This window comes from Kogia breviceps, chromosome 3 (genome assembly GCF_026419965.1).
Source record: "Kogia breviceps isolate mKogBre1 chromosome 3, mKogBre1 haplotype 1, whole genome shotgun sequence".
Lineage (NCBI taxonomy): Eukaryota > Metazoa > Chordata > Mammalia > Artiodactyla > Physeteridae > Kogia > Kogia breviceps.
Window position 1 is genome coordinate 145,125,319 of NC_081312.1, and position 12,205 is coordinate 145,137,523.

The following is a 12,205-nucleotide window of genomic DNA, read 5'->3' on the forward strand; positions in this document are numbered from 1 at the left end:
TTTTGCCTCACCTAAATGAGCCAGAGAAAGATTACATGATCATTCCGTGATGCTCACTTTTTGTAGCATTTAACTATGGGCAGAAGTATTCTCCCTAGAGATGGCTGTCATTTGAATCCTGTTTCAAAGGGACTCATATCTGTAGGTTTATGTACCCTCTGCCTATTTGAACCCTAGCAATATGCCCTTGTCTCAGCATTTCATTTGGTTTTTAGTCATCTGGGCATTTATGTAGCTGTGGTACTTGCTACCATGTTATTCATTATTTCAGTTTGAGGGATTTAGCTTCCTTTTTTGTTAAGCCCTAAAAAAAATATCAAAGAGTATATTTTAGGGCACATTTATAAAAAATGACCACATGGTTCTCTTAGCAAGTTAGGAAACTGAAAATTGCTGAAAATTAAGAATTATAAGCAAAACGAATTGAAAAATAGAGTCCTTATACCTTGACCTTTTTCTCTATCTTCCTTATTCAATCCTGTGGAAGGACAGCTTTCACAACTGCTGGGGCCTGAGAGAATATTAATATCAGGTATGTCCATTGTTTCCATAAATTTTTTAAAAGGCTATAGAATGAGGTTCTACTTTCCCCCTTCAAGTCCTTCTGTCAGTGATGCTGGTGAAGAAAGAGGCCTTTTAGTAACTGTGCTCTGGAATCAGTGTCTCTTGTCGAGGAAGAAATAGAATTTTTTTCACGTTTTGTTTTTTGTTTTGTTTCTGAAGTTTACAAAATTAAAAAACAAATTCAAGTCTGATCATCCTGTCATTGTATATATTTTCCCTCCTTACCTGGTAACTTAACTGAAGAAACTGTCAAACTGGAGAATTTAAGTTTCTGGATTTTAAGCTGACTGTTCTAAATACAAATTTAAATTAAAACTTCTTTTAAAACCTTTTTCTGATAGTAGTTTGAAAAGTAAAATTTAAAGAAGTAATCATGAATTTGATACCCTGGTTGGTCATCTTGCATCAAGACTCCGTGATTGTCAACCTGACTAGTTCCTTGAAAGGTGTATACATCTCAACAGGAGAGTTTCTGCTTCTTTTGGAAATAAAGATAATGATCCATTAAGGATTTGCATGAAAGCTCCTCAGTTAAGTCCTCACTTGTTACCATCTTTATAACCATCAACCCTTCCCCAGTTTTGTGACCTTGTAAAAAAAAAAACAAACAGACAAACCTGAATAACACCTGAGAGGAAAGTCTCATAACAACAAACACATCACTGCAAAGAAATTTATTTCAAACAGGGAAAACCTTTTTTAGTAATGTTTGAGAAATTGTGGGGTAAACCTGATTCAGGATGTTCCCTAAAAGCCGGAGCAGATCTCTCCACTCAGACTACCTTATAACTGTATTCTATGCCAGTAAATAGTGGGAACGTTTTTCCTTACCATCTCCTTGAAGGTTTTCAAGTTCTAGTAATAGGACATTGAAAATTCTACCTGGTTCTCTGCAATTCATCTGGTATGTTTTGACAGTTTGGAGGTGGATGTCCTGAGCAGACAAGCTGAAGCACTAAAAATTAACTCAGTTTTCTGAAATATAGAATATTGTTTCAGGTATTTTTTTTTAACAATGGAAGACAAATGGAAAGTTATACATTTTTTTCCAAGTCCAGCCTAGGGAAAGCTTTTATTTCTGACCTATTCTGTTTAGATTGATTCCTTTCTCTCTAGTATCACAGTTATCAGAAATATTTTCTAACTTCAGTTACATCTTGATGGCTCAGAAAGGAAGTGTCTACATTTTTCTGCACCTTACCCTGATGAAAGTCAGTGCTGGTGGAACATTGTCTTCAGTAATTTGTGGTCAAGTCTGATGCTCACATAAAATCTAGGAACCTTGCTCTTGTGGTATACCTCTTAAGTTAGTGGAGGGAGGTCACCAGGCAAAATATTTCCTAAATTTCTTAAGATACCTTGCTTTTTCAAATAAAAGATTCTATACTTGTTGATAGAATTTGAATTATAAACTTTTTCCAAAATCTGACTTTAAGCAAAATCTGACTTTAAGCAAGTATATATTTCAAAATAATATTTATGTAATAATAATACCTATTATAGATACCTTTTATAAATTCCTTTTAATCCTCACAAAAATTTTATGGACATTTTATCACTGTTTTACAGACTTGAAAATTAATGCTCATCTTGCCTAATATCACAGAGCTAATGAGTGGAAAATCTGGAACTCTTCTGATTCTGTATCCTGTACCTTAGCACTTATATCCTACTGTTTTAGATAGATTATCTTTGAAAGGTCCACCAATCAAGCTCAAGTAGCAGCTGCTTTATTCATCTATAATATATGATATAGGTCCTTTATCCTTATTAGCTATTAATTTATCAATACAAGACTTGCCTATTAACCTCAGATTTCTAAAAGTTCCATCAAAGCTGCTTTATTACTACACTAATCAGTTACTGGGAGATATTCTTATATGAAAAGTCTGTTTCACAAGTTCAAGGAGGATCAGTGAATCATACATTTTGCTATATGATCCTCTCAAGGATAAGTTGCCAGGTTTTTTCTAAGTTAAATTCCAACTCAGTGAAAGTTGTTTTTAAATCCTGAAAGTAAAAACGGCATTATTTTTAACCTTTAATAATCAAGAATCCCATAATAGATGTGGCATGAAAATTAGAATTGGTGAATCATTCAATAAATTATACTAGGAAAATTAGCTAACCTTGTGGAAAAATTTTAATTAGGTTTCTACTTCATAACTTATAGAAAAATAAATGTTAGAGGAATTAAGTACAATACCTAAATGTGAAAAACAAAACTTTAAAAAGAAAACATGGGATATCTTAATGACATTGGGATAGAGAAGGATTTCAAATAAGGCACAAAAAGCACAGATTATAAATGAAAAGATTGATATATTTGACTGCCTGGAAATTAAAAACTTCTCTGCATCTCAAGACTCCAAAAACAAAATGCAAATACAAGCTACAACTAGAGAAGATATTAGCAACACTTCTAAGCAATAGAAGATTAGTATGTGGGCTACATATTAAATATTCCCATTTTTAAATGTGTAGTTCCTTGAGCAGTGGTTCTTCAGATGTGATCCTCTGACTAGCAGTATCAGCATCACTGGGAACTTTTTAGAAATCCAGGTTCTCAAGGTCCCTGCTCCAGACTACTGAATCAGAAACTGTCATCTTTAACAAGCTCTCCAGGTGATTCTGATGCATGATAAAATTGGATAGCCATTGTATTAAACTCAAATGGTAAATAATATGATAGTATCATTGTCAATCAGAAAATGAAAAATAAAACAGTGAGATACTTTTTCATACTTATAAGATTAGGTAAAATGAAAATCTTAAGTTTTAACAAGGATATGGAGAAATTGTAGCATTGCTGTTGGAAATATAAATAAGCATAACAGTTTTGGCGAGCAATTTGGGAATACCAACAAAGCTGAAGATGTGCATCTTATATGACCAAGTACTTCTACTTTTAGGTAGGTTCGTACTATAGAAAAAACTCCCACTCAAGGACACAACAGTCACAAATAAAAATTTTTATTGCAGCACTATTTGAAATAATGAGACTTTATAACAACTGTCTGTCATAAAGAAATGGATAAACTGGTTTCAGTCCATATAATAAACACTACTGTATAATCTAAAAAGTGAAAGAATTCTGAAGCAAATATGGCAAAAAGTTAGCATCTTTTAAATATGGATAGTGATACATGTGTACCTACTTTGTATACTTTGGTTGAAATACTTCCTCATTTTAAATTTAAAAATTAAATGAGGTATTAAAATATTAAAAGGAGTACCATCTGGCTCTGTCTTACATTTCAGGATTCTGCTTCAAAAGGTGATTGAGTTTGGATAAACCAGAATCTTTGATCTAGTTGAGGGGGGAAGGTGTAACTAGATACTGAAAAACTTTTTTTTAATCAATCAATAAATGCAAATTAATTGAGTATAAATCCCTGAGTAATTGTTGTGGCCCAAAGTAAAGGGACAAACAGGCATATTATAGGACGTTGTGTACAAAATCGATTAGAGTTGAATTTTTTAACTAGTTTTTTTTTTTTTTAATAAAGTGGGAGAAAGCATGAAGGCTGTATATTGTATGTTCTAAACTGGTACTTAACTTTTTTTTAGCCCATGTCTCATTTTGATAAACATAAATATCTTATATTCTTGGTTAATATAATTTTAAATTTCAAAATATGTTAAATACTATTCTAAAAATGAGTGAATGAAAGCTTTTGTGATTAGAGAGGAGCCCAGTTCCTCTCTCAATGTTTTTATCTGCATATCTAAAAGGGATCTTCAGTTGTCTCAGAAGTGCTAGGGGGAAAGGTCTGACTTGCTATATTAATCAGGATGGGCAAGGCTATGCTGCCAAAACAAAGGAAGCTTGAAATATCCGTGGCCTAACCAGAAGAACTTATTTTCATTCACACTACATGTATAGCACAAATCATTGGAGGACCCTGTTCCACGTAGTCCCTCAGGAACCCACACTGGCAGACACTGCCATGTTGTAGCCTCACCACTGAAACACAGGACTGCCAAGGTGCCACAAAGGGGGATAGGATATAGAGGTGACACATTGGTTCTTAACTATGTCAGCTGAGAAATGAAATGCATCACTTGTGCTAAGTGCATGGCCCTAAACTAACTGCAGAGGAGGCTGAGAAATGTAGGTGAGCAGATGGAATATTTGATGGACTGTCTCTGTTCCTTATTCTCTTCACCACTTTACCTACACCTCATAGAAAGAATTAGATAGCTCCATGCTCCTCGTTCCTCATGTGAATATTCTTTATCAGCCAAAGTTTCAGAGGGGAAGGGCATTAGGAGTGGTAGAATTCGAACACAAAACTCCACCTTGATCCTCCAAAAGTAACTGGATCTTGTATATTTTGCTTTACACCTTTAATTTTCTCTGAATCACATGATATCAAAGTGAATGTTGAATCTGGTTGTTTGCTATATGCTTTTCTGTCTAGGATGTGAAAGAGCAAAGCACTGTCTAGGTCATTTGCAACATTAAGTCTGTAACATTGCTTTGTTTTCATACCCAAAGTTTCTGAAACACCAGCTACATAAATGTATGCTTATGTCAATGGGATGATTGACACACAAGGTCTGCTTACTTACGGGGAAGTAAACAGGGAGATTTTTACCAAAAATTCTCCAGAGGGTTTCCTGGAATGTCTTTGACATCTAAATCAAACTTTAGTTCCAAGATTCCTTGGATATCTTCTTGCAAAGATTGAACTGTGTGAGAGAGAAGTCCCCATAAGCTTTTGGGCAAGATTTTCAACTACAGTAGTGGGAAATCATCACCTTAGTTCATTCAACAGACTAGATAATTTTTGAGGTTCCGCCTAAACTTGAAGACATTTTCAATAACTTTGCTTTGAGAACTTCAACTCAAGGAAATGAAAACTTTTAAGACTAATGAGTAGAGATGTTGTTATTTGTCATTTGAAGTTTCAGGTCAGATATTCAGATATATCTGCCAAATATGCCAAGTGCTATTAAAAATTGTGATTTTTTACATTACTTTAACATAAAGTTTATCATTAGTGATATTTATTATAGTATATTCACAATGTTATGTAAACACTACCTCTACCCAGTTCTAAAACATGATTTCATCACCCCAAAAGGAAACGCATTAAGCAGTCAGTCCTCCTACTCCCCTCCCCCCAGTCCTTGGCAGCCACTAATCTCTCTCTCCATGGATTTGACTGTTCCGGGTATTTCATAAAAGTGAAAGCATTTGATATGTGGCTTTTTGTGCCTGACTTCTTTCGCTTAGCATAATGTTTTCAGGGTTCATCCATGTTGCAGCATGTATCAATACTTCATTTCTTTTTATGGCTGAGTTTTTAAATTATAATTTTTTTTTAATTTATGCAGTTGGTCTTTTTCCTAATACTCTAAAAATAGAGCAGCTTTGTCCGTCATTTCATAAATGCATCAGACATATTTCTTTTTGACAACCAATGAATCTCCACTTGGAACAGAAAACTAATTCTTTATTTTTTGGCAGCATTGGGTCTTCGTTGCCGCGCTCGGGCTTTCTGTAGTGGCGAACGGGGGCTACTCTTCGTTGTGGTGCGCGGGCTTCTCGTCGCGGTGACCTCTCCTTGCGGAGCACGGTCTCTAGGCACTCGGACCTAAGTAGCTGTGGCACGCGGGCTCTAGAGCACAGGCTCAATAGTTGTGGCGCATGGGCTCAGTTGCTCCACGGGCGGCATGTGGGATCTTCCCAGACCAGGAATCGAACCCGTGTCCCCTGCATTGGCAGGTGGATTCTTAACCACTGTGCCACCTTGGAAGTCCAAAACTTTTATTCTTGATGTTTAAATCTTTACAAAGTATATCAAATAATCTGAGGTTTAACACACTTGCCAAATGACATTCTTGCCTTGATAATCAAGCAAGGTTAAGGTCTTCTACACCACTGATCATTGTTTTGGAAGCCAGTGATTAGCCATAAATGACAAGTGTATCCAAAACCAAAAATCGTCGTGGTGAACTCAGCTTTGCTGGAATGGAATGCCATCACTATACACTTGCATCATTTTGTTCTCATTTGCGTCATAGAATTTTGATAATCACTTTTAGTAAACTCCCCCAATTTTTTCTTCTGTATGTTGAGTCCTACATAACAAATAAAAGAGTGATTGACAGTAGTAAGTTTTCATTGTTTGAAAGGCAAAAAGAAGGGGGGCAGCAGTGAGTTTGATTTTTTCAAAACTATTCCGTCTTTAAATTAAATCTCTTTGGCACTTTATCCTAATTTGGATTATCTTCTGAATTCCTTCTGGAATTTCTTCTCTGTTCTTTTCTCTAGCATATATAAAAATTGAAAACTGTAGCATCCAAGGTTTCTCCAACAGTATGAAGTTATTTTATTCTTAGTCATCAAAAATGATGTGTTTTTCGTTTGATGTTTTTTAAGTGAGGTATAACTGACATAACATTATATTAATTTCAGGTGTACAACATAATGATTTGATACTTGTATATACAGGCACACCTCATTTTATTGCGCTTTATTACACTTTACAGATACTGCATTTTTTATAAATTGAAGGTTTGTGGTAAGCCAGCCTGCATTATCAGATGATGGTTAGCATTTTTTTAGCAATAAAGTATTTTTAATTAAGGTATGTACCTTGTTTTATTAAATGTAATGCTATTGCATACTTGATAGACTATAGTACAGGGTAAAGATAACTTTTATATGCACTAAGAAACCAAAAAATTTGTGTGACTCGCTTTATTGCGGTATTTGTTTTATTGAGGTGGTCTGAAACTGAACCTATAGTACCTCCGAGGTATGCTTGTATTACAGAATGATCACCCCACTAAATCTAGTTAACATCCGTCACCGTACATAAGTTTTCTTACGACAGGAACTTTCAAGATCTACCATCCTAGCTACTTTCAAATATGCAATACAGTATTGTTAATTGTAATCACCAACCTGTACATTATATCCCTATGACATTCATTTTATAACTGGAAATTTTTACCTTTTTGACCTCCTTCACCCATTTTCCCCACTCCCACTCCCACCCCCCATTTCAGTCCACCACCATTCGTCACTGTATCCATGGGCTCAGGGTTTCTTTATCTGTTTTGTTGTTGTTGTTAGATTCTACATATAAGGGAGATCATATGGTGTTTATCCTTTTTTGTCTCACTTACTTCACTTAGCATAGCGCCCTCCAGGTCCATCCTTGTTGCCACAAATGTCAAGATTTCACTCATTTTTATGGCTGAATAATATTCCATTGAGAGAGAGAGTTTCTTTATCCAAAAAAAATGATGTTTTTGTTGTGTTTTCTCAGACTTTGCCCATAATAATACTTATGGGTTTTTTGGTAACATAATCTATTTTTGATTTAATATGATAGGCACTGTTGGGATTAAGTGGATGATGTTAATAATATTGAACAAGAGGTATTTTGGTATGATATTTATTTATTTATTTTATTACTTATCTCCATTACATCATTTTATTTTAACATCTTTATTGGAGTATAATTGCTTTACAATGGTGTGTTAGTTTCTGCTGTATAACAAAGTGAATCAGCTATATGTATACATATATCCCCATATCTCCTCCCTCTTGCATCTCCCTCCCACCCTCCCTATCCCACCCCTCTAGGTGGTCACAAAGCACTGAGCTGATCTCCCTGTGCTATGCGGCTGCTTCCCACTAGCTATCTATTTTACTTTGGGTAGTGTATATATGTCCATGCCACTCTCTCACTTCATCCCAGCTTACCTTTCCCCTCCCCGTATCCTCAAGTCCATTTTCTAGTAGGTCTGTGTCTTTATTCCTGTCTTGCCCCTAGGTTCTTCATGAGCAATTTTTTTTTTTAAGATTCCATATGTATGTGTTAGCATATGGTATTTGTTTTTCTCTTTCTGACTTACTTCACTCTGTATGACAGACTCTAGGTCCATCCACCTCACTGCAAATAACTCAATTTCGTTTCTTTTTATGGCTGATTAACATTCCATTGTATATATGTGCCACATCTTCTTTATCCATTCATCTGTCGATTGACACTTAGGTTGCTTCCATGTCATGGCTATTATAAATAGTGCTGCAGTGAATATTGTGGTACATGACTCTTTTTGAATTATGGTTTTCTCAGGTTATATGACCAGTAGTGGTATTGCTGGGTCATATGATAGTTCTATTTTCAGTTCTTTAAGGAACCTCCATACTGTTCTCCACAGTGGCAGTATCAATTTACATTCCCACCAACAGTGCAAGAGGGTTCCCTTTTCTCCACACCCTCTCCAGCATTTATTGTTTGTAGATTTTTTGATGATGACCATTCTGATGGGTGTGAGATGATATCTCATTGTAGTTTTTCATTTGTTTGTTTTTTTTGCGGTATGTGGGCCTCTCACTGTTGTGACCTCTCCCGTTGCGGAGCACTGGCTCCAGACGTGCAGGCTCAGCAGCCATGGCTCACGGGCCTAGCCGCTCCGCAGCATGTGGGATCTTCCCGGACCGGGGCATAAACCCGTGTCCCCGGCATTGGCAGGCGGACTCTCAACCACTGCACCACCAGGGAAGCCCTTCACTGTAGTTTTGATTTGCATTTCTCTAATGATTAATGATGTTGAGCATTCTTTCATGTGTTTGTTGGCAATCTGTATAGCTTCTTCGGAGAAATGTCTATTTAGGTCTTCTGCCCATTCTTGGATTAGGTTATTTCTTTTTTTGATATTGAGCTGCATGAGCTGCTTGTAAATTTTGGAGATTAATCCTTTGTCAGTTGCTTCATTTGCAAATATTTTCTCCCATTCTGAGCCTTGTGTTCTCATCTTGTTTATGGTTTCCTTTGCTATGTAAAACTTTTAAGTTTCATTACATCCCATTTGTTTATTTTTGTTTTTATTTCCATTTTGATAGATTAAAGTGGGGAAAGGCTGGAGGCAGGGACAAGCAGGTAGTTAGACATTTTTAGTAATTCAAGAATCATTGTAAGTTCCTTAAGTGCAGGGGCTATTGTTGTGTTGTCCATCTGTCTATTTCCAGTCTTTGTATAGGTTGTGATACACAGTATAAGTTCATAGTTATAAATCATTTGTGGAACATTGCAGAAAGTAAACTTAGTGAATAAATTAATGAGTAAATGAATTCTCCTTTATTGTTAAAAGAAAGACAGCTAAAGACCTAAACTAATGTGGTGGTTGGGAAAATAAAGAGCCTAGAAGTACATGGTGGAAAGACTTAAGAAGGCTAAATGAAGGATTAGAGTGTAATACACCAAGAGGAACAAAACTAGGCAGACTCCAAAACTGAACACTGGGAAACTAGAGAAAAGAAGGTGCTAAGTAACAAGTGAGAAGGAAAATGCCTGTGTATGTGTAGGGGTTTTTGTTGTTGTCAAGGGAAGAGTTATGCAGGATATTGCTGATCAGGCTATCAGATATTAAAGCAAGAGCTAATTGGAAAATACCCCATAGACCGTGGAATGAAAAAAAATGTGGATTTGAGAGTTAATTGCACGTAATTGATAGATTAAGTCATTCTTTGGATAAATTCTAAGATTAAACTGTTTTGTGATTGAATTCTGGTGAGAATAAGAATAGGCTAAATTATATCATTGTAAGCTTTTTCAAAAAATTGGATCTATGTTTGAGCTATGCTTTATTGTGTAAGAATAAATTCTGCCACCAAGAATGCCAGTAATCTGTCCATATTTTCCATTGCAATGCAATTCAGTTGTAATGAATTAGGCTACCAAAACTTTATTATGATATTTTTATTGCAGTAGGATTTGTGGCACATTTAAAGCTATCCTGTGGCAAACTCAGCTGGGAAAGAAAACTATACAGTCCTCTGCATAGCAGAAATTTTCTTAAAGGGTACATTTATAGACAAAATAACAAAGTTGCACAACAGTAGTGATAGACAGTCTTACAAGTAGGTTCTCCAAATAGCATCCACTGTTGCAAGTCAGAGAATAATTACATCTGCATAGCATGGAACAGATTGTTGGTTGTACTTTGGAACAGTTGGCCCTCCATATCCACAGGTTCTGCATTCGCATATTAGATCAACCCTGGATCAGATTTGATTCCTTGCTTATGGAGGAACTGTGCATAAGGAGGACTGACTGTATAACACCATTTTATATAAAAAGCTTGTGCATCTGTGGATTTTGGTATCCGTGGAGGGGAGAAGGGGGTTCCTGGAACCAATTATCCATAGATATTGAGGGATAACTATATTTTTAAACCTCAGTTCCACCCCCAGTGACAGTAGCATCATCAGTCACATGTTCTAGATTTTTGAGAAATAGAAAAGAAGCCTAGAAATCATCTCATTCATTTCACATTTCTAAGGAAAATCCGCCAGAGCATGGAAGCCTCATAACCAGTTAAATAGTTAGGCTAAAGCCAACTAATAAATAGTCTCTTGACTCCCAATATAGTACTTTTCCTGTAATATTGCACAACCCTCCTTCTTTAAATGTGATTTAAAATGAGACATTTTTGTCTAAGCATGGATTTATGATTTTATTTATACCTAGAATATAAGAATTAATGGGAAAGTACCATTTTCTCTTATTAATCAACTTTTTATATGCAATAAATTTATCACACAACTTGACTGTATTATTTTACTGATATGAAAAAAGCCTAGATTCTGTTTCCTTTGGCAAGTGATTCGTTCCACCTGGTTTAAATTTAGATAGTATTTTTAGGGAGGTGTTAGTAAATTTTGTTGAGGGAGAAACAAGAATTTTTTAAATGATCTTTCTTTTTAATCCTTTTTAACCAGCAAGAAGTTGAGAAGTTTACAGACCTAGAGAAACTCTACCTCTACCTTCAGCTGCCTTCTGGTCTCAGCAATGGAGAGAAAAGGTAATATCACTTCTTGTCTTTGCCTCAGTTACAGTGTTTATGTGTGTGTTGTGGTTGTCATTGTTTTGCACTATTCCTAAAATCATCAGGAAACAGACTGTCAAAACAGTAGATCTTTTTAGTCTTTGATCATATTTGGTTAAGTGTTTACCCATAGTTTTTGCTAATTCATTTGTGTACCTGGGTGAATGCTGTGAAATGTAGTTGGATTATGTTTTATAAACAGCTTAGTGTATTTATACAGTGTGGCAGATTTTGAAAATTGAACAGAAAACCAAAGAATAAACAGATGAGTATTGTGAGCAATAAAGCGCAAGTGTTTTTTTAGGTACTGTCAGGTAAGCAGATCACAGAGCATAAAAAAGAAAAAAAATGAATTGCCTGTATGGCACATGAATTTATGATAAATGTGTGATGTTTTAAGTGCTTGCAGGGTATTACTCTATTTTCATTAGTACAAATATTTAATAGCCTCATTTAGAAAATATAGAGAAAAGTTGTTGGTTCATGCAGTCTGTTCTTAAAGGAGTTTCTCTACCCTTTTAAGTATTTCTCAGAGTTCATTTCATTCATATAAGTTATGCTTAACATTGCTTTAAAAGTATATGTATGAAAAGAACTGGAATTAAAAATCTGTTGCTTTTACTTTTTTCCCCTTGGACCACATTTTGTAACTATTTTAATAATTTTCTGTCCTAAAAATTGCTCAGTAATTTCTTTGAAAATACATAAATTATTGTTTTTGTAGCTGAGATGAATGTCAGAGTCAAGTGAGAAGCTTCCCTCATGTTATAAGAGACACTGCCAG

At 35.4% G+C, this 12,205-nt stretch overlaps 1 protein-coding gene across 6 annotated transcripts in view; it reads left to right on the plus strand.

Moving 5' to 3' along the window:
* Positions 1-12,205, plus strand: part of RFX7 (regulatory factor X7) — a 155,015-nt gene that overhangs the window by 72,509 nt on the left and 70,301 nt on the right. For all 6 annotated transcript variants that reach the window (XM_067029787.1, XM_059056171.2, XM_067029788.1 and 3 more), the window contains one exon: positions 11,315-11,397. In XM_067029787.1, the coding sequence (XP_066885888.1) occupies positions 11,315-11,397 (83 nt within the window). The remainder of the gene's footprint in view (positions 1-11,314; positions 11,398-12,205) is intronic.